The following is a 20,595-nucleotide window of genomic DNA, read 5'->3' on the forward strand; positions in this document are numbered from 1 at the left end:
TATAAGGAGAGGCATAGACCGGTGGTCCCTTCCAAGTGCCTCTTTGTTTTGTACGAGCTGTTTCCAAGTGTTTTGATTAGTCGAGTCTTCTTCTGAGTCCAGCACTTTTCCTTTGTCCGATCGTCCGTCTCTTCCTCTCCTCTTGGTCGAGTTGCTAAAGCACCTATCTTTCTTTGTTGCCTCCGGTGTGCTACCGAGCCTTTCCCAGGTATTTACTTACTGCCGGTTTACTCCACAGCATTGCCATCTTCTTTGTTTTGTTGGTATGAGCTGATCGGCCCTCTCAAGCGTAAAGTAGTCCTCTGATTGTGTTGTATTGGCTCCTTAAGCAACATTTGTTTACTTATGACCGGGTGCTGCTTATGCCTAGACATCTTCCCCAGGACTTATTCTCGAAAGACGTTGACCTATGGTAGGTGCTGAGTCCAGCACAGTTGTTCCTTTGTTACTGTGCCATTTCGAGACCTTCGTCCGATCATTGTTCCTTTGAAGACCTGTCTTTTATTCCTTCTCTTTCCTTGCAGTAATTAACTCACATTTATGGTAATGCTGATGCTTGGCAGCTTCACTGTTCCTTCTTGTTGTGCGTAGGCTTGGCGTTGTTTACTCCACCGTGCTATCTTTGTGCTGCTAATCAGTATAGTATATTCTTTGCATACTGCTATCTTTGTGCTAATCCATTTCAGTAAACGGGAAAGTGGAGGAGTAATGATTGGTTCCATCAATCTTATTATTTCCTTTGTTTTGGCTTGGGTTTCTTTCATACGAGTAATGCTATTTATCAATCTTTGTGTTCATCAGTAGACTCTTCAGCTCCTGGCTCCTGATCAATCTTCCACTCTGCGCCTGCTGCTGATCCATGTCATTCAGATGTTCCTCGTCCTGTTGATAAAGCACCTTTGCACCTTTTCCTCGAGGTTGGGGTTTTCGGTATGCTTACAGGGGTTTTAGGGCGGAGTATGAGCGTGTTGTTTATTCATCGGCACCTTGACCTTGACTAATCGACGTAAAGCGTCTTGGCTTCTCGTACGGCTTGGTGCTGTAATCTTTCTTTCCTTGGTCAGTGGATTATGGTTCAGTACAGATAGTGATAATGCTCCAATGGTTACTGCACCTGTGTAGGGAATCTTATTTCTTTTTCTTTCTTTCGTAATTAAGTCCATTTTATCAGTCGGGGAAGGGAGGGAGAGTCCTGCTTCGGACCTGTGACCTGCTTCGGGGCATAAGTGTATTAGTGCTTCTGTGTACGATTGTGCTGATCAGTCGTTCGTGCTTTTGCGATAATGTGATAACTAAAATAAAGAAGAATGTGAAAGTATGAGTTTTGTACTTGAGTGATGTGCTACTGATCAGTTGTGTGAGGGCTTTTGTTTCCATAGAGCGTGTGCGAAGTGTGGAGTTTCGTACTTGACTCCATCCCGTGATCAATGTGCTAATCATTTCAATATTGAGACTCCATCCTGCTTCTGCTCCTGATCCTTTGTGCTGCTAATCAGTTTTGTATGCCAAACTGCTCCTTTGTGCTAATCATCAGTAGAAAGTGGAGGAGTAATGCTTGGTCAAAGTGCTGTAGATTTGTTTCGGTACGAGCACTGCCTTTGTGCTAATCATCATTTCAGTATATTCTTTCTTTCGTGTTCCATCCTGATTAATCTGTAATCTATGTTTTGTACAGCTGGCTTGGGAATCATCAGTAGAGTCTTTCCGCTCCTGATCTGTCAACTTTCTTTCGTACGGCTGCTTGGCGTGCTGTCATCTTTGCTACTCCGCTTCGTACGGTTTTGGGTGAAGGTTCAATCTTTTGTTTCGTACGAGTCGGATATGTTTGTGCGAGAAGAAGGACAGCTTTCGTAGAGAGTCCGATCAATCTTCCACTCTTGCACTTGCATTCATTCGGTTCTCCTCTCAGTTCCGTCTAAATCCCCTCGTCCTGACTAAAGCACCTCTCCGTGTTCCGTCGATCACCTAGATAAATTAAGTATAGTAATAAGAATGAAAAGTATGGCTTGGCGTGTTGGATCAATCATTCATTGCTTTCATCTTGAATTAAGTATATAGAAAAGAAGTGTTGTCTGTGCCAAGTCTAGAAGTGGTAGTATTAGCGATCCTATTGAGGTGTTTATCGGGTTCGCTGCTCGAATTTCAATAAAGTCAAGTTTCCTCAATCCCGTTTCTGTTGAGTTGCCAAGATTTCTCAATCCTTGTATTAGTTGATCCTTTTGTTTATTCGAAAGATCGGCGGGATGCTACTTCAGGTAGGGTACGGGCGCTCTATCATTGTCTTATTTTAGGTTTCTGATCGCTAGCCTGCCGGGCCCCCCATCAAACTATCAATCTCATAAGAGAAGAAATCTCTATGCCCCCTTTTTCTTGGTTTTCTCCCATGCTTTTGTTGGTCAACAACCAACCACAACTTTCTATAGTTCTTCACTACTCCTAGAGGCTTGACGGAGTGAAGCTGTCTGGAGGGAATCATTTTGTTGAAATCAATTAATCCAATATGCGACGAATCTTTTTGTTTGATGAAAATAGTCTTAATTCAAGTTCCACCATTGATACATCTTCTGCTTCCACCATTGATACATCTTTTGCGAGTCAATGCACTAACTTTTCTAGTGGTCAAGCGTCCGGTACTCAGGATACTCATGCTGGTATTTTTGAGGATTGTCCGGGCCTTAATCCTAACAATGAGCGTGTAGTAGAGCTGCAATGTGAGATACGCGAGAAGTGTGAGGCATTAACGCAAGATCCCGAAATGGGCTTGATTTTGGGCGAAGCTTTACATGCGGAAAGCGACAATGTCCCTTTTTTGCAGTCCATTGCTGATGATTTAACCCAAAACGGAGTATCCGGGGAAGCCTTTCAAGAAGCTCTGAATATAGTGGGACAGGCGGCGGCCTCCCCACTGGACCAATTTGAGATTGTCCCATTGATTCCTATGCATATCGGAAACTTCTATTTCTCATTCACAAATCCATCTTTGTTCATGCTGCTAACTCTGAGTTTTTTCCTACTTCTGATTCATTTTGTTACTAAAAAGGGAGGAGGAAACTTAGTCCCAAATGCTTGGCAATCCTTGGTAGAGCTTCTTTATGATTTCGTGCTGAACCTGGTAAAGGAACAAATAGGTGGTCTTTCCGGGAATGTGAAATAAATGTTTTTCCCTTGCATCTTGGTCACTTTTCTTTTTTTGTTATTTTGTAATCTTCAGGGTATGATACCTTATAGCTTCACAGTGACAAGTCATTTTCTCATTACTTTGGCTCTCTCATTTTCGATTTTTATTGGCATTACTATAGTGGGATTTCAAAGACATGGGCTTCATTTTTTCAGCTTTTTATTACCCGCAGGAGTCCCACTGCCGTTAGCACCTTTTTTAGTACTCCTTGAGCTAATTTCTTATTGTTTTCGCGCATTAAGCTTAGGAATACGTTTATTTGCTAATATGATGGCCGGTCATAGTTTAGTAAAGATTTTAAGTGGGTTCGCTTGGACTATGCTATGTATGAATGATATTTTCTATTTTATAGGGGCTCTTGGTCCTTTATTTATAGTTCTTGCATTAACCGGTCTGGAATTAGGTGTAGCTATATTACAAGCTTATGTTTTTACGATCTTAATCTGTATTTACTTGAATGATGCTATAAATCTCCATTAAAGTTCTTCTTTCTTTTATTTATATTTATAATTGAACAAAAGCGAGGGATGGATGTCTGAGCGGTTGAAAGAGTCGGTCTTGAAAACCGAAGTATTTCTAGGAATACCGGGGGTTCGAATCCCTCTCCATCCGCGAAGTCATAAGTTCTCTCTTGCCGCCTGATAAGAACGAATCGGATCGACTCGACTGATATGATAGATGGAATGGGTACCTTGTGTTATGATTTTGTTAGGAACTTTGTCTCCCTTTCGTTATCTTCTCTTTTTTTCTTGGTCGGCAAGGGTTAGGGCCTTTCTCGCTGGGCGAGCGCATCCGATTAGTCCTTTCCTAAGCCACTTCCCGTTCAGTTGCTGAAAAAAAAATGGGGATAAGCTATGCGACGACAGAGAAATCTGAATCTACTTTTTGCCAGTTCCACGAATTCTGCAGATAACGACGTTCTGCCAGGAGTGCCAGTTCTGGACATGTTTCCTAATATATCAGTAGACACCATAATTAACCACCCCTTCTACTGTTCGGGTACAGTAGCTCTCGCAGAAGAATTGGTGGATCCTATTATTATGGAGAGGTGGATAGATAGGACGACTAGTTGCTCGATCAGGACCTTAGCTTTATTGCGAGCCTAGAAGTCTCTCTTTTTTCGGAACAGCCTTTAAGTAAAATCCAACCTAATATCATTCAGAGTAAAAGGACTACGGAACCAAAGAGAACCACACTTGCTTCGCTAGGAATGAAGCAGCACACCAATGGGCAAAGGGTATGGGCGACCTATCTGCTGCGCTAGAGAAAGAAAGAAAGTGCTTCGGGCTGCTTTGCTGCGCTAGAGGAAGGAGACTGATAAGGAGAGGAGTGATCCAAGCTCAACTCGATACTCCACTCATCTTTCTCGATTCTATTGACATAATTTGGTTTCTTCTATATTAGTGAAATCATTACATGACAGTGGATCTTGCTTGGTACTTGTCCGAGGGGAGATCCATACTCAACTCATCTTTCTCAATTCTACTGACATGATTACTTGGAATTGATTGTCGTGAACTCAATCTCTCATATAGGCATAGTTGAATATCGCGAAGCAAAAACCCAAACTTGAATATCGCGAAGCAAAAGGCTACATCAGACGATGTACAAGTTTTTCAAAAATGATTTGATCGATTGGTGTGTTTCGATCTTGTTGATTCACTAGGTAAATCACAGCCTCATCCTTCTATATTACCTGTTGATCGATCAAAAAAAGCACCTTACCTCGGATCAAGAAAAAAGAAGAAACCGAATCTCGGAAAACGACAAATCACACAGTTGAACAAGGTGGGAGTAGCTCGTGTGATCTAGTCGAAGGTCCATAGGAAACTGATAAGGAGAGGGGTCTTCCATCTCACTATTCTAGATTCTACCGAATTAGTTGGAATTGAATTCGTCCAAGATTAAATGCCAGTTGAATGTCGACTAGTGTTGAAGGTCCAAGCTGTACTCGACTCATAATTTTGCTTTTCTATACCTTACTCGTGAAATCGATGATGATTACATGACAGTTTAATGTCGCCTTATTGCTTGATCCTTATCTTGTATCCAAACCATACTCAACTCAGAATCTACTGACGATCGACCACCAACTCATGATTACAAAAACCCTCTCTTCGAAAACCCAATAATCATAAACCAACTCGTCGACTTTGGTTGATCCTTCACTTGGCCAAAGGTCCTAGCCGTACTTCCCTCCACTCATAATCACCAACTCTATCAAATTTTTAGAATTGAAATGTTTGACTATTACAAAAGTACATTTTCCATAGAGTGCAGGAACCCCATCCCCTCACCCCTCATCATCTAGCACACCCTTGGGGTTCACATACGGTTTTAAAAAGCGAAGCAACTCTTCATACTCATGGCGAAGCACGCAACAAGCCGAACCCTCAATCCCAGTGAGGACTACTCCGTTGGGGGTTACTTCGCAAGGACGCCGCATGTGCAGTTCCTCAGTCTTCCTTCTCCTCCATATGAAGATTTATCCCATACGGTGCTAGCGAAGCAAGTCTTCCGAGTTCATACTGCATCTCGAACGAAGGTCACTCACAGTTCCGAAGGTCACTACGGTTTCCGAGTCTTATTGTTCTTCTTCTTCCACGTATGACAGATACCCTCAACCCTCAGGCCCACGGGGGGTTGCTACGCCCAGGGCTACTCCGTTGGCCCTGAAGGGTTACTTCGTTAGGGCTACTTGGAGGAGTTGACCAACCCGAACATGGTGCCTTGATCTTCAGCTTTCCAATAAGAAGATCATTGATGCAGCACACTGAGCTAAATTCTTAAACTATCTTTACCGGTGTGCTGCCTCGCAGAGATTCTCAACCTAGTCCGCGCATACTCTTTCCGTTTCTGTCTTACAGTCTTTCTTGTTCTTCTTTTCCCTATAGTTAGAAGATGAGCCCCTGGGGTGCCCTGCCCTTCTTTTACGGCTGATGGACATTCAATAGATTTATCTGCTGTTGCCTGATCTACGACCCCCTCAATCTGTCGAAGCAAATGCTGCACAGAGGGAGAAGTTGCCTGACCGGGCTATTCCCTTGTTATCTGTTATCCAACTGGTTGAATAGTAATCTGTGCTGGATCCCTCTGAAGCTGGTCATTCCTTGTTTCCAGTTAATAGTGGAGTCTTACTTACTTGAATTCCTATTACTGTTAGCTATTAGCACTTGCTTGTTAGGTGAGGACTCTCTTATCTGGTTAACCTTAGTGGTAGCACACTCCAAGTCTAGACAATCTTCCTCCCAAGAACCTCTCGATACCAGAATGGCTACCAGGGCGCTACTAGACCAACTCAGATCAGATCGTCGGCATAATTAATTCTTTTTACTTGCCCAGTAGTGGTCTCTGAAGTTTACTACTAGTGGTAGTGCAGAAGACCTCTTTACCTACCCGGCTACTGACAGGAAAGGATGATTTTAGATTCTTTGCTTGCCCATACGCCGATCCTGTTAGCTGACTGGTACTACGAAGATCTATGCCATTCAAAGGAGAGATATGAATACACCAACTACAGACAAGAAAGAGACTCTAAGTCCAACCCATGTCGTGGGCAGGGAGAGACAGGCAGGCAGCTAACACAGATATCAGATATTAGACTTGGCAACAGACGCTTTGATATGTGTTACACAGACGCCCTGTAGACATTGAATCGGCTCACTCCGACTTCGATTGCTAAAATGTTGACGTGAATAGTGAATACGCTTGCTGGTTGTGATATGTTCCCTACTATACTACTATTGAAGACCTTGACTTTTGATCTTCCTTCTAGGAGAATTCATCAAACCTTGCTTATCCTTCTGATGAGCATTCCTCTAACTAAGTTAGACTGCCTCTTACGAGCAGGTAACCTACCTTCTAAACCATGCCCACTATACTTTCTTCTAAGCCAGCTTTTAACTCTTTGTTTTCGTATCATCTCATTGGACTTATTTCAAACAAACTCGTTACACTCGCACCTGATTACACGGGAACGAAGAAAACTACATGGGGAGCACGCTTACACCTGCAAGAACTAAGGGTCCAGACCAAGCACAGACAGATAGAACCAGACATCAAAAATCTTCCTTTGCAGCCTATCAGATATGGAAGTTTTCGACCTGTCTTTCACTGGATTGAAAAGCCTTGTATGTTGATAGGACTATGTGGGCTGCATTCTGAAGTTTCTTTCATCGCAAACTGGCCATGGGGTAAACCCTCTGAGATAGGGGGCTGCTCAATCCCATGTATGTTGACAGGGAGAGGGAGCGAACTTTCTTATCATATCAGAGCAAGCCGAAGACCTCTTCCGGGAAATCGGTTCCACTTCCAATCTTTTTTTTGAAGAAAGAAAAGTAGCAAGAGAATGGTTCAAGTTCGGATCGAGTAACGGTGATTGAAGGGATGAGATCGGAAGCTCCTGATTCAAATAGTTAACTGGGCTGTGGTTGTCGAGTCTGCTTTCCCTCTCTATCAAAGCCCTTGCACCTGCCTTCTCAGTTCCTCGTGCTTAGCGGGACTCCTTTTCTAATTAGAAGGAGACAGATTAGGTCAAGTTGCTCCAGGTATGAAATCAATCCCATGTTGGTCGTAAGAGTGGCAAGCCATGAGGTAGGTCTTATGGAAATAAATAAGCATCTTCCTCAAGCAACTCCTTCATCTGTGGCGGCTGCTCCTCCAAGACAACTGCCCAGCATAACTAAACTCTTATCTTTGACTTGACTCTCTTTTGTTCTATGCCCCTTAGGTAGGAGTCAGATCTGTTTTGTAGCTTGTTTCACCCTTCTTTGTAGCTTGCCGTTTGGTGTGTTCATCCCCGCCCTCCCTGAACGGAGCTGTTGCTAAAGCATAACTAATATCTTAGCTGTTTGGAACGTATAGCTACCCGGTTCTTCCTTTCTTTAGCGGAGGCGTAGGTAACATATCTATCTATGAGTTGCTGAGAACGTCTCCAAAGCATAAGGAGTTGTTCTTCAATTTCAACCAAGAAGCACAGGTTCCCGCAACCCTGACGCCAGAAGAGTTGCAAGACGTGGTCTGGTCGAACAGATTACGACCGCTGACCTTTACAGATCAATTATTTTCCATCTTGAAAGAACAGCCGGAAGGTATGAAGCTCTAGTCCTTCTTTCTAGCCGTAAATCAAGAACTCGAAAGGTTTATTACTTTGTTTAATCGCTTGACTAGCTTCGAAAGAGCAATCTCCTCTTCTAGTCTTACCACAAATCAATGCTTTCAAGAAAGTGCTCAGTTCCTGACAACATGGTTCCCGGTCGCGCATCCCCATGGAGGTGGATATTTCACACATTGGGGTCATCAGCCGTCGAACACAGTCAAGTTAGCAAAGATTCGTACGAAGGAAAAGAAGAAAGATAGATGGTTTCTAATGGGAAGGTAGCAGCTGTCATCATTATGATGATTCAATCCATATTAATCCCTATTTCAGAACTATGTATTAGTTAGACGACGTCAACGGAACAAGAACTCCTTCCTTTACAGGCAAGCGGGGTAGCTGCTGTCTCGTTTAGGAACTTGAGTTAGTCGACTAAGAGGTAGAAAGTGGAAAGAAGCGGCCTAAAGGATTAGCGACGACCCCTCTCGGCTTAAAGTAAAGGAAGCGGCTTGTCCCATCCAATGCCCTACTTTTAAGTACTCGGTATGTTCACTCAATCAGAAGAAGCTTTCGGAAGTTCATTGGCCTCTGCGGAGCATGAAAAGGCCTGTTTTGAAGCTCCGGGGACTTATTAGCCCGTCAGCCTTACTTCTTAGGAAGAAGAGAAATGTGCTTGACTTCTTCATCTTATAAGATGACGGCAACATCCTAGATAAGATCTACGATTCCTGCTTATGAATCATGGCAAACCGGTGGTGAAAACAGTATTACAGAGTAGGTTGGTTAAATTAAAGCGGGTTACTTTGATCTTATCGTCTAGCCGGGCATGAGAGCCCAATAAAAAAGGACCGACGACGATCCGAGAAGGACGAATCAATAAATCGACTTCCTTTAGAGCAGACAGACTACGCGCTAACAGCTTTAGAAACTTTGCTATACTAACAAAGCAAGCATAGCAAAGTCAAAGTTTGAGTTAGACCGGGTATGAGGCAAAGCCAAAGGCAGAAGTGGTTTATCCAGGTCGGTTGAATCCCCGAAATAAGCACCAATTGCTACCGTCCAATCGCTATCATTATCATGGTTGGAGCATAGATAGCAAAGGTATGGTTAGAGGTCAAATACACATATCTACCAGGTAGGTGAAACGAATTCCATACCCATATCGGGTAATGGGCCTCCAATTACTTCAGCCTAAAACGAAGTCTGAGGTCGGGCCTTCCTGGACCTGCCTTAAACCCTCCATCTTCCTGTCAACGGGACTCCTCTCTCTCTGAGGAGGTCCGTAGGAGTCTCACTAGGGATCTCCGTTCTCAGTGAGCGAGAATCGGTATGGTCAGAGTACTGAGGCCTGGTCAAAGCATCTCAGCCTTTCTTTTGTAGTAAGCCGCTCGTATCGCTCCTCTAGTTTAGTTAATTAAGCTAGCTTAGTTTCTCGATTGAAAGACAGGCTTACCTCCCCTTCATCCCTTGCTTCTTTGAAAGTGCTTTCCTGAGAGTGTCGGCAGAGTGCATTGGTCACAGACGTCCGCACACCAAAAGCCTCGTATGCAGATCCTAGTGCCACCATCTCTGCTGAAGATGATGCCTTCTCCATGGCACCTGGGAACTAGTACCATCATCTCCTCATCATCAGAGAGTTGTGGGTCTTATCGGGTTAAGGGGATCCCTGATGGCAGTGTTGAGCGGTACAAGGCTCGCCTCGTTGCCCATCAGCGGCCTGGGAGAGAGTCTTTTGATAGATTAAGCCCTGTGGTTAAGCCTATCACTATTCGTCTGAGAGTCTTACTCTATACCATGGCTGGACTCTTCGTCAATTGGATGTCAACAACGCTTTTCTACAGGGTCACTTAACCGAAAAGAGTCATGTCTCAACCTCCCGGTCGATACTCTTCTTCTCTTTGCAGGTTTCGAAAAGCTATGGTCTTAAACAGGCTCCTCCTGGTATAGTGATCTGATAGCTGCTCCCAGTCCGACACCTCTTCATTTATCATCAGAATGGAATGGAATGAAAGCCAAGCATCTACTAGCCGCCTAGCCAGTAAGGGGGAACGCTCCTGCTTAGTACAACCAGAAAGAAAGAATGCAGAGTAAGGCCGGGAATAGGCTTCGTAAGAGGACTGTTTGAGGTACTCTGGAAGGACAGTTACACCCATGCCAGCGGAAGACTTAGGATAAGCGGTCACTACCATCTTATTACTATGGGCTAAGCAGATACTATCACCTTAATAGCAGCAAAGAGCAATAGTCCTTGGACTCGAGGAAGGATAGAACAGAAGTCGTACGTACAATTAAGATGAATCGATGATTATTCCCCTTCGATGAACTATATCTTACCTGCGGCTTATAGCCTATCTAGGTGACCGACTACTGAGCTATCTACCTTCTCTTTGCTCTTAGAAGTTCTTCTTGTTATAACATTAATGGAGAAGACAAGTTATTGTACGTTAGTTGAAATATAGATAGAAATACAAACCTTTTCCTGTTCTGTCCTAGGACTTTCTAACATTTGAAGCTTACCGGGATTTGCTCTTCCCTACCTATGATAAAGGCTGAGAGGGGACTTCAGCAGTATAATTTCATTCCGCTTTGGACACGCAACAAAAAGTGAGGGAGGGGCAAATATTTCACCGAAAGGTGGGAGGGGGGCCAATATCCTGCAGCCCAGCTGGATCTTCCCATCATTGATCGACTAAAGAGAAAGTCGGCGGATATATTGGTTCGAATCCAATTAATGATTACAATTTAGAAGGACTTCATTCAATCGATGTTTAGGATGGAACAGACTAGTCGTTCAGTAGTCTTACAGAGCGGTTACTCAATGGTACAGTACAGACGTCTTTGATCCTTCTTGGTACGGGAGTTGAGGTTGAATAAGTCGTTCAGATAGCCATACAGACAGACAGAATCTAATCTTTTTGTGAAAGAAAAAAGGGGATAGGGAGCTGGCAATGTCGGAGATCCTACCTCAGAATCTTTCTATTTAGAAGTTAGGGATAGAAGGTGAGTACCAACTCGAAAAGTATACTCACATCCCATGTCTTTAGCCAACCGTCTTGATTGAATAGATTTCCTGATGTCTAGTTTTCCTACTGTGGAAATCCTATTTAGAGTAGACTCACTTCAATGAAAGCTATTACTTAGTAGGTCAAAAAGATTGACTTTCAAACGTCAGCATCTTATCCTATTAGGGGAAATAGGCTAAACTATTGGTGTGTAACGGAAGAAGGGGAAGAAAATAAATGATCCTAGCTGTCGAATGCAGCTTGATCTTAATCAGAGGAATGAAGGTCTTTGAATCGCTTATCTCTCAGATTGAACTGACCGGGGAGTACCTGAGCTCTTTCTCTGTTTAATCTGTATTCCTTAGTTCTGTTATTAGCTGTTAGGTGGGGGAAGTATAATCCCTAAGGTAAGTTCTTCTGATCTCATATGTATGTGTACTCAGGTTCTACTGGGATTCTCGAAAGAGCTCCTTTTGTTCTTCTCTTTGGTTTGGAGTGAGAGGAAGTATCGGAAGGTGCCTTGTTCAGCACACTCCTCTGCTTTGCTTTGCTTTTCCGAGACCAGCTATTTGCGATCGAAGTTGAATAGTTCCTATGAAGATGCGTAATCCCATTCCGTTGTCGTCCTTCTTCTTCTTGCATTTATTTTAATTGTAAACTGAGCTTGTCGATCAAACTGTGGCTTAGGTCGGACCGTTCCCTAAATTATTCACTTCCTCACAACCGAGCCCTTCGAGTCTTTGTCCTGAAAACAGTTCCTTCTTCGCATCTCTCAAGTGAGAAGGATTTGGTCTCATCTCTTCCTCTCCTTTTAGTCGAGACTCTTCCTGGAAAGCCTAAACCCTCACTCTTCCAAGTGGACATCAATCCCGGAATAGTGTAAGTAAGAAGAAGACCGGTTAGGATCACACTAGTCCTGGCTGGCCTATAACTTCTCAGAAACAAAAAGAGGCTTGCAGGTCTAGTCGCATACCCCTATCGTCTTATTGTTCTATTCGTTGCAGTGGTAAACTCATTGAATACTCAAATATGGTTTAGTCACACCCTTAGTGTACATTCTGATTCAATAGCAAACAGAGCATTCTTTGCTTCTGATTCCATTCCTGAAAACAATTCTATCGGCGAATCGAGGAACTCTCCCCACAGCTTTGCTTATTCGTGCAAAGATCCAGCATTCCTTCACTTATCATATAGAATAACGATCGACAAGTCCAGAGTGTGCACCAACGAGAGATTGAAGTACGCTTGCAAGATTCTCCGAATAGCAGCATTCTTCTCTACTATGTGATTGAGAAGTCAGTTAAGTCAGTCTACTGTCCCGGCACAGAAGGCATTGAATACGGCTGTTCAGGCTAGCAACTGATTCTCCGGTAAGATAGATTCAGTCAGTTCCGGCCGGCATTCAATAAATAAAATAAATGGGCATTGAGCTAAGTCAAGCTTTTTTCCAAGTGTTGTAAAGAACGGGCTACAACGAAAGTAAAAAAGATGAAAACTTCCGTCACTGCGCACCACTTTGGGCTCTGGTCCACTTTCGCTCTGTTTACGCGAATTGGTTGTATCTGCCCGCTAGGAACGCTGGCATCTGTTGACAACAGTCCCGCTAAAGGCCGCTGTCTCTTCTCGGCAAGGTAAGTTAGTTAGGAATCATAGCAGTCGGTGAAGCTTTTTCTTTGTTATGCACAGATGGTTGGGCGCAGCTGCTAAGGAAAAAGTGCTAAAGCTTTAGCTGCTTGATTGACCGAAGAGCCTGACTACCAGAGCTAGTAAGCTAGCGGAAGAGCTCAGCTCCTACTATAAGCTGATAAAGAGCTACTATCACCAAGAGAGGGCGAAGAAACTCATTAATTCATTGATGAGGGCTCCCCATTCTCTTTCTAAATCTGCAGTCCAATCCTTCCTAATTTCGAAACTCATCCTTAAGTTACCAGGGGCAAGGTGGACATGAATCAAGAGAATAAGCTCTTTAATCAGAATACATAGTTGAATTTAGTAAGAAAAGAAATGATGGTTGACTCATTCAAGTGATAAATCGGATCAAGAAAACACCGCCCAAATAAGCTTCGCCATGAGTGGATCAGGTCCTTTAAGGCGATCCCGCGAAGCCGGTCCCCGGTGTCTAAGATCCTATCTGACTATTGAGGAGAGCTGATCTTCACGACGAACTTTTGTTGATAGTGCTTTGCTTAACACTAAGAAGTTCGATCATCCAACGTAGAGAGAAAAATCTTGCGGGCAGTTGTTGTGAACAAAGGAATGAATCTTTGGGTTTCCTCTCAACAACAGAATTTTGTTCAGGAGTTTCAGGGCAAGAATGATAAGAAAGAATGCCTTTTTATTTAAAAAGAGTGTGAAATTTGAGTTCATGAGCATTATCGGCTCTAACAGCTTTGGCTACCCTTTTGTATTGAGTTTCTATGAGCTTTAGAAACCCTGGGAAGACAGTGAGAACCTCACTTTGACTTTTGAGAAGATAGACCCAAGTAGCCCTTGAATGATCATCCACTATGGTTCAAAAATATCGAAAACCTTCTGTTCTGAGGTTTCAACTGAAAAAGGGCCCAAAATGTCAATGTGAATCAGATCAAAAGGTTCATCACAAATGTTATTATGAGATTTAAAAGGTAAGTGTTTTTGTTTAGCCAAAGGACAGATTTTACAAATGGTCTGATTGACCTTTTTATTCTTATGAGTAGGGAGTCAATCTGAAAGGATAGCAGTTTTAGAAGAAGAAGGATGGCCTAGCCTGTTATGCCAAGTGTGAGAATCTGCAATAACAGAGGCACTAAAAAAAGTAGTACCTGAAAGAGATGGATCAGAATCCAAAACATAGAGGTTTGATACTTCACATAAATTTTCATTTTTACGAATTCGTCTTTCTAAATTCAACTATTAGCATAGCATTAAGTAGTAAACATTTTACACTAGGAGCTGCGCCCATACCACACACATACATGCAAACATAACAAATCAAACAAAGACAAAGAAAAGCTATTTCTAGTATACTTCTTCACTTCAGATAATCCAACCGAGATGTGATTGCGATGATGCTACCAGAAGGAGGTGATGTCTTCGCGCTACGATCGAAAGATCAAGAATCAAATAATGACTTTTCGAGGAATCATGTTAACGAAACGAATCCAACAGGCTTGACCGCATACCTACTCCTGAAAGGAGTCAAGCTTATTACTTTTAGTTACTAGTTATAGTTATCCCGGGTAAGCATACTTTTGAGTAGTTTCAGTGTATTCAACTCTTATCTATAGAAAGCGAGCGGAGTCCAGTAGTGAAATTACTTTATTTAGTAAATGAATACAGTGTCTACTAAGAAAAGTTAGAGGTAAGGCGGGAACAGCTTCCATCTTTATCTTTATTAAGCTGGAAAATAGAAAGCCGGGGCTCCAGTCCAGAGATTGGATCATCTCTACGTTCATTTTTAGGAAGTAGGGTACGTCTAAGGTAAGGTCTGAAGCCGATGTTCATTGGCCTTCCGCGCCTATGATTTCTTGAATTCCTCGCAGGTCAAGCGGCTGAACTCTTTTTATCTTTTTTTTTGTGTCTATCCGGTCTTCCACTGTTCTTGCCTTCTTATCTTAAGCAGTCGCTAGGCTAATGGGTATGGTCCAATCAATGGAACATTCTTCTGAACTGAAGACGGAAGCAAGCGCATTTAGTAATAAATTTCTTATACAGGATTTCTTTCACTATTAGATTCAGTATTAGAAAGGTCTGGGTGATCGCAGTATATTCGGACCTGTAGTTAGCTCAGCTTGGGCAGCACCCCATTTTTAGGTACCATCAACAGCAAGACCATACAAATGTCATCGCTTATTCTTTCAACATTTGCGGAGCGTCTCACTGAACTGGGTCAAAGAACTACCTTCCTGGAGCTACCTCCTTACTTAGATCGTTCGTTCCCCAATTCAAACTCGGGCAAAGTTGTCCAGGTGGGAAAATATCTACCACCTGAGGTAAAACATAAAGCTGTAGACCTGCTTCGTGAGTACAAAGACGTCTAATCCTTCGCCTGTGAGACATCTACTTAGTTATCGGTACTCGGACACCCAATCCCATCCCCGAAAGACAGAAGGAAAGACAAAGATTACCATTAGGCGAAAGCAGGTCCACAAGGTGAAGACTCTCTATCGTCAGATCGTTGGCAGTCTAGTTCTGCTTTCTTTGGAATCGAAGTTTAAGGCATTCAGACATGGGATTTTTTAAGTGCATTCAGCATCAGTATCTGCTTTCTTTCCTGATGTAATTGCAGAGAAGATGTAGACAAAACTTACTTAATTTAATTCAAACCCTGTGCGAAGGAACTCAGGAATCACTTCCCCTTCATTGAAAACAACATAAGAAGGAGTGTTCTAAGGCCAATAGACAGAAAGTGAGTGCTTGATGTAGCATATCTGCTGTTCACTATCAACCATAGGCAGACTAAGCAAGGCTCGATGGAATTGAGGTTCGATGTAATTGACCTGCCTTATGTTGGACTTCCCAACTTACCTAGCGGAAGAAAAGGGCTAGGACCTATAAATATAAATATGTATAGGTCACTTCCACCAACAACTCAAGCTATTTCTTACTGGGATTCTCCACAAGTACTAGAAAGTATGGGATCTCTACAACTTGTTCCACAAACTCAAACTATCGGTCAAGGAAGCATACGCCTCTAACTCGGTTCATTCCCTAGGTACCCATTCTTGGGTTCTTACAAGGTAGGCTCGTGCCCGGGTTCACTCGTGAAAGAAAGGTTATAGCGGTAAAGTAAAGAAAATCCTCCCTTCTTGCTTCCTTAGGGTACGTCCCCTATCGCCTTTCATTCGGAAAAGCTCGAGTCATTATCCTTCCTGTACTTCAAGTGAGAGCTAGAGCGCTTCTTTCTCAATTACATCGACCCTTCGCACCTTGGAATATTGAATAGACACTTTTGAATCCCCTCTTTCGATTAGTAGGGGATTCCTTAGCTGAGCATCAATCCCATTCTTTGCGGATAAAAGTACACTACCCCGCTTGCCTGTAACCTTCTGCTTGCTTGACTACAGTCACTCCTATTAGGTCACGAACATCCTTAACTTAAGAGAGCAGGAAGAGTTTACTATCATAGCAGCACATACAGAGTGCCGGAACTACAAATGGACTAATGCTTTCTCTGCTTTCCCTCTTGGTTTCGTTCATGGAAGATGCGGCATAGATAGAAAGAGAGCATTCCAGACTATTCTCTAGCATCCGAGTCTGGGCATGAATGGAAGACTCCTAGCTCCCTCCTACCACACTTAAGTATCTCTTCTTTAGCGGGCGCTTCATAATCAAAAGATTGTTCCATACCATATGACCCAGGCTTTGTCACGAGCTGGATTCGAACCAGCACTTCCGGATGAGTTACATCCGACGAATTCCCACAACTATAGTGATTTCCCGGTTCCTCATTCCATTCATTTCAGCCGGATTGTACGGCGAAACTCGCTAATAGATAGAGAAATTTTCTCAGGGAAGAAGAACATCTATCTCCGGTCTTGTGGAACTTCTGTCGTCCCGTTCATTGTGCTTCCTCGGCCCTGCTAGCCATTTGCTTGCTCGAACAACTGGAAGTCCCCCCACCCCATTCTTTGCCTCATCCTGGGGAGCGGTTTGTTGCCATTGAAATCCCTTGTTGAAGGGGCTGGCTTACCAAACCAACTTACCAAATCGACTCTCCCTCTACTCTCTACCTTTCTTCCCTACAAACTCTTAACCTCAATCCAGGGCTAAGGGGACTAACAACTGGCTTCCCATCACTAACCAGCTAACCTCCTTAGAAAAACTCTATCTCCTGTTTCAAGTAACCTTAATCTAGGGCTAGGGGAACTAGGGACAGATCTAACTCCCATTCCTCCAATCCTTAACCAACTACCAATTAAAAGATTCAAAGCTCACTGAGAACAGATTTCTATAGTTATAATTTCAATTACTGACCTTTCTCACCCTCGCTCAATTCATTGATAATTTTGGCTCAATTCTTCCATTAGTTAAATGGGAAAGAAAGGCTAAGTAAGGAAGTCCGTAGAGTAGCGGAGCTAATTTCAGGGAGAAATAAATCACTGAAACACAGTATTCGCACCTTACTTGATTCATTCCTTCCACCCGAAGCCCCTGCTGCCTGCCTGGGATGAGCGTCCTCTGATCTAAATAAGAGCTCCTGTTTGCTTTCTGGCAATGAGCTAGCTTAACCCTGATTGCGACAGGCTTAATACAGTCATGTTGGATCTCCTATTCGTTCTGCTACCAGGAAGAGAAAGAAAGACTGATTGCGACAGCTCAACCGGATGAGACATCTCTTATTTACAGAACTGTGCCAACCGTGCCTTCCTACCAACTCCGCCAACCCCAGACGGGGATATTGATTTAGCCGCACCTGAACCCGCAACTGCTGCCTCTACTCCGCCTACTTCTTGTGCCGACTTCGACTGCCTTATTTCGGGTGAAGAGTAAGGGGTGGTAGGCTTAGTAGGGCTCGAACCTACAATATAACCGTTATGAGCGGTACGTTTCAACCAATTAAACTATAAGCCCCTACGGATCTCTACATGCAATTTGCTCACTTCGGGAAGAGCGGACGCAAGCAAAGGGGAGGCCTTTGCTCTATCTGCTTCTTCCTCTTCCCAGGAATGCCCAATTAGATAAAATAATGATTTTAATATTGTTTATAGATAGATAATCTTATATATCTATTATTTATAATAATAAGAAAATAAAGCAAGCGGTCCTTTCGCGACTAAAACTGCCGGTACGCTTTCCGGCTCGCAACGACTCAAAACGGGCGGGGGGCTCTCTATTTGCTTGCAATGCCGGCTGTTCGCGTTTAGTTAAAAGTAGAAGTAGAGGGCGCCCTTTTCCCCACACTTAAAAAAAGTATAAAAGTCTAAAGTACATAAAAAGTAAGAAAGAAAAACTTAGTTACGGGAACATCCAACAGAACCTTGTGAATAATTGTCGATGAAAATAACATAGTACTTCAAACCTTGAACAGAGGAGAGGTAACTGGGGCGGGTCTCAATAAGTAAGAGTTCATCCGTTCTCAAGGAAGTAAAGCTTGAGAACAGAGCGAGCCTTACAGCTTGAAAGGAACCTGAAAGATGGATCTTGAAACCTTGGGGAAAGTTTCCTACGGCGAGCTCGAGCAGAAGGCGCAGCCGAAGGCGCAGCCCTACTTCTATCCAATTCCGGCAAGGTAATCCAATTGGAAAACCCTGACTGAACGCGAGGATGTTATGTCGACTTAATCCGTGGTTGAATATGTTAGTATCTAGATTGAGTATCATACCATTTTCCAAAGAAAGATAGTATGCTAAAATATTATGCTAATATGGTCATTTGGTATGCTCTTATAGGGATAGAGCACTATGTAAGAGGTCTCGACGAGCCTCCACCATACTAAGCTAAGGTCTACTAGCTATAGTAGCTAGATGGGAATGTAGCCTAGCAGCTAGTAGCTCTCTTCTTATAGCTCGGTAGTTGGATCTTTCATAATTCCTTTATGGTTAGAGCACACTGGGATAGAAGAATAGATGAGTTTGTATCTTTCTTCCTACTTTTTTTTTATCGGAAAACAGAGCTAGAACAAGGAACAAGCAACACTAGCACTTAAAATAAGGTAGGCGGCTAAAACAATTGGGCATTTCCTTGATGTCCGGAAATGGTATATCTGAAAACAGAAGAAAGACTTTCTTTTGAACCAAAACTAAAGATGATCCGATCCGTGCACCGCTTTTCTTCTCTACCCTTTAGAATCCAAGGAAAAGGCAAAGAGAAAGAGGTTGCAGAGGGCACCTAACCTTCCAAAGACACAGCAGCTCTAGCCTAACTTCGGATTCGAAACCATACTTCCCTGACTTCCTCTCAACAAGAAGTTAAGGCTGAAAGTCCTAATCTTCTTATCCCGATGCCTGGAGTAGCGGGTCTTAGTTCGGATTAGTACCTTTTGAGCAAGGTAAGTTAAGTTTCGGCAGTGAAAGAAAGTAACCAGGATCCGCTTAACCAGTTATGGATGAAGGTAGGTCTACTCCAATCCCTCAGCCAATAAACAATAAAGTAGGCACATTTCCCTCGGCAAAGAAAGTAGTCCCTCGCTAAAGAGTAGACTTGAGTATCTTCGAAGTCAAAGCCGAGGAATAAGACTCAGTTCGGGTAGAGCAACCATTTATATTTTCATTATTCTTACCCGTTTACATAAATGAAAAATAAAAGTGAATTACCACGGAAAATATCCACCTAAAAAAATTTCTGGGGTTACTTGGCATAGTCCTCTAAAGACCCTATTTAGATACTCTTTCTTCCGAGTTCGAGATAAGGAGGAAGAATGGGGCGACAGATAAAATTAAATAAAGAGCAAAAATGCTTGACTTTCATTTTATTAAATATAATGGTAGGTAGGGCTTCTTTTAGGTCATAAAGGGAATAGTACTTTTAGCTCGTTCATCTAATTCTGCTGGTCTATAGGAGTGGCTCCCAGGGCTATGTGATAGCACCCAAAATACGACGGCCTGATCAAGAGAGCCAGAAGCTGGGTCCGCCCGCCGGAGCTTCTTTCAATTTCCGGGGGGCTTAGCTTGAACCACTCCCAAGTGCCAAGAACCGGCGAATGAAGGCTCCGTGGCGGCATCGGAGCTGCCAATAAGCTAATCCGTTCCCAGTGAGCTATTACGCGCTCTTTCAAGGGTGGCTGCTTCTAGGCAAACCTCCTTGGCTGTCTCTGCACCCCTACCTCCTTTATAACTGAGCGGCCATTTGGGGGCCTTAGCTGGTGATCCGGGCTGTTTCCCTCTCCTAGAGAAAGAAGTTCTCTAGTCACTAAAGTGCGTTTCACTCTCGTTCCTCTCGTTTCACTCGGGTTGCTAAAGCACCTCTCCTCTGCCAAGCTCTCTGTCTTGGTTAATGGTTATCCAAAAGGATATTTCTCATGTTAGGCGGTGTGAGACAGGGGGATAAAGGATCCCCCGTTGTTATTTTGTATTGCGGAAGATGTCTTATCACGGGGTCTTACCGGGCTTAATCACCTGGGCATTCTTTCTTCAATTACCGAGACCTGTACATACAAAGATCTAGGCAGCTCATCTTCTTCTAACGAAGTCAGATCTTTTTCCATACCATAACATATATAGAATCGATTTTCTTTTCTGATCGCTAGCCTGCCGGGCCGCCCCCGCGATCAAACTATCAATCTCATAAGAGAAGAAATCTCTATGCCTCCTTTTTCTTGGTTTTCTCCCATGCTTTTGTTGGTCAACAACCAACCACAACTTTCTATAGTTCTTCACTACTCCTAGAGACTTGACGGAGTG

At 43.2% G+C, this 20,595-nt stretch overlaps 6 protein-coding genes, 3 non-coding genes and 3 pseudogenes across 13 annotated transcripts in view; 9 read left to right on the forward strand and 3 right to left on the reverse strand.

Moving 5' to 3' along the window:
- The window catches only part of AT2G07667 (uncharacterized protein), a gene marked incomplete at both ends in the record, with an annotated part of 2,366 nt that extends 1,355 nt beyond the window's left edge, over nucleotides 1–1,011 (forward strand). Inside the window, 3 exons of one of the 2 annotated variants that reach the window (NM_001202589.2) lie at nucleotides 103–208; nucleotides 417–480; nucleotides 592–1,011. In NM_001202589.2, the coding sequence (NP_001189518.1) occupies nucleotides 103–208; nucleotides 417–480; nucleotides 592–634 (213 nt within the window). The other variant, NM_001161032.1, reaches the window with a different exon arrangement.
- Nucleotides 1,012–1,996: 985 nt separating this feature from the next.
- On the forward strand, nucleotides 1,997–3,688 carry AT2G07699 (annotated as a pseudogene). Its single transcript has one exon.
- Nucleotides 3,689–3,703: 15 nt separating this feature from the next.
- AT2G07793 lies at nucleotides 3,704–3,790 on the forward strand. Its single transcript has one exon. It is a non-coding gene; the product is annotated as a tRNA-Ser (tRNA).
- Nucleotides 3,791–4,726: 936 nt separating this feature from the next.
- Nucleotides 4,727–5,130, forward strand: AT2G00470. The gene has a single exon (NR_143623.1). It is a non-coding gene; the product is annotated as an uncharacterized misc_RNA (transcript).
- A 1,051-nt stretch (nucleotides 5,131–6,181) lies between these two features.
- On the forward strand, nucleotides 6,182–6,502 carry AT2G07701 (uncharacterized protein; the record flags this gene model as incomplete). The annotated part of the gene is made up of 1 exon (NM_126748.1): nucleotides 6,182–6,502. One exon carries the CDS (start codon nucleotides 6,182–6,184, stop codon nucleotides 6,500–6,502), a length of 321 nt encoding a protein of 106 aa, NP_178789.1.
- Nucleotides 6,503–6,944: 442 nt separating this feature from the next.
- AT2G07702 (uncharacterized protein) lies at nucleotides 6,945–7,505 on the forward strand (the record flags this gene model as incomplete). Its single annotated transcript, NM_126769.3, has 1 exon — nucleotides 6,945–7,505. Exon 1 carries the CDS (start codon nucleotides 7,047–7,049, stop codon nucleotides 7,503–7,505), a length of 459 nt encoding a protein of 152 aa, NP_565346.2. The 5' UTR covers nucleotides 6,945–7,046.
- Nucleotides 7,506–9,865: 2,360 nt separating this feature from the next.
- On the forward strand, nucleotides 9,866–10,228 carry AT2G07703 (annotated as a pseudogene; the record flags this gene model as incomplete). Its single annotated transcript has 1 exon — nucleotides 9,866–10,228.
- Nucleotides 10,229–11,512: 1,284 nt separating this feature from the next.
- Nucleotides 11,513–12,563, forward strand: AT2G07638 (uncharacterized protein; the record flags this gene model as incomplete). Its single annotated transcript, NM_001335328.1, has 4 exons — nucleotides 11,513–11,560; nucleotides 11,719–11,879; nucleotides 11,963–12,154; nucleotides 12,215–12,563. The coding sequence occupies 4 exons, from the start codon at nucleotides 11,513–11,515 to the stop codon at nucleotides 12,561–12,563; spliced, it is 750 nt and encodes a 249-aa protein (NP_001325124.1).
- Nucleotides 12,564–13,511: 948 nt separating this feature from the next.
- On the reverse strand, nucleotides 13,512–14,235 carry AT2G07704 (annotated as a pseudogene; the record flags this gene model as incomplete). Its single annotated transcript has 1 exon — nucleotides 13,512–14,235.
- An 858-nt stretch (nucleotides 14,236–15,093) lies between these two features.
- Nucleotides 15,094–15,294, forward strand: AT2G07705 (uncharacterized protein; the record flags this gene model as incomplete). The annotated part of the gene is made up of 1 exon (NM_126749.1): nucleotides 15,094–15,294. The coding sequence occupies one exon, from the start codon at nucleotides 15,094–15,096 to the stop codon at nucleotides 15,292–15,294; it is 201 nt and encodes a 66-aa protein (NP_178791.1).
- A 518-nt stretch (nucleotides 15,295–15,812) lies between these two features.
- Nucleotides 15,813–20,452, reverse strand: AT2G07706 (uncharacterized protein). The gene is made up of 13 exons (NM_126750.4): nucleotides 20,334–20,452; nucleotides 19,993–20,180; nucleotides 19,792–19,932; nucleotides 19,510–19,525; nucleotides 19,120–19,232; nucleotides 18,899–19,036; nucleotides 18,276–18,508; nucleotides 18,046–18,156; nucleotides 17,857–17,912; nucleotides 17,670–17,725; nucleotides 17,376–17,486; nucleotides 17,058–17,164; nucleotides 15,813–16,941 (listed from the first exon to the last, which is right to left on the reverse strand). Exons 1-13 carry the CDS (start codon nucleotides 20,397–20,399, stop codon nucleotides 16,763–16,765), a joined length of 1,515 nt encoding a protein of 504 aa, NP_178792.3. The 5' UTR covers nucleotides 20,400–20,452; the 3' UTR covers nucleotides 15,813–16,762.
- On the reverse strand, nucleotides 17,747–17,827 carry AT2G07794. The gene has a single exon. It is a non-coding gene; the product is annotated as a tRNA-Ile (tRNA).
- Nucleotides 20,453–20,595: the final 143 nt, after the last annotated feature.

This window comes from Arabidopsis thaliana, chromosome 2, assembly GCF_000001735.4.
Source record: "Arabidopsis thaliana chromosome 2, partial sequence".
NCBI lineage: Eukaryota > Viridiplantae > Streptophyta > Magnoliopsida > Brassicales > Brassicaceae > Arabidopsis > Arabidopsis thaliana.

What these genes read in the sequence shown, in the direction of transcription:
- AT2G07706 (NM_126750.4), bottom strand. Translation starts at nt 20,399, where the DNA reads ATGGAAAAAGATCTGACTTCGTTAGAAGAAGATGAGCTGCCTAGATCT. An exon ending in GTCGTTGCGAGCCGGAAAGC is followed by an intron (nt 17,913 to 18,045) that starts GTACCGGCAGTT and finishes ATTCCTGGGAAG; the next exon opens with AGGAAGAAGCAGATAGAGCA. An exon ending in TTGCGTCCGCTCTTCCCGAA is followed by an intron (nt 17,726 to 17,856) that starts GTGAGCAAATTG and finishes ACCCGAAATAAG; the next exon opens with GCAGTCGAAGTCGGCACAAG.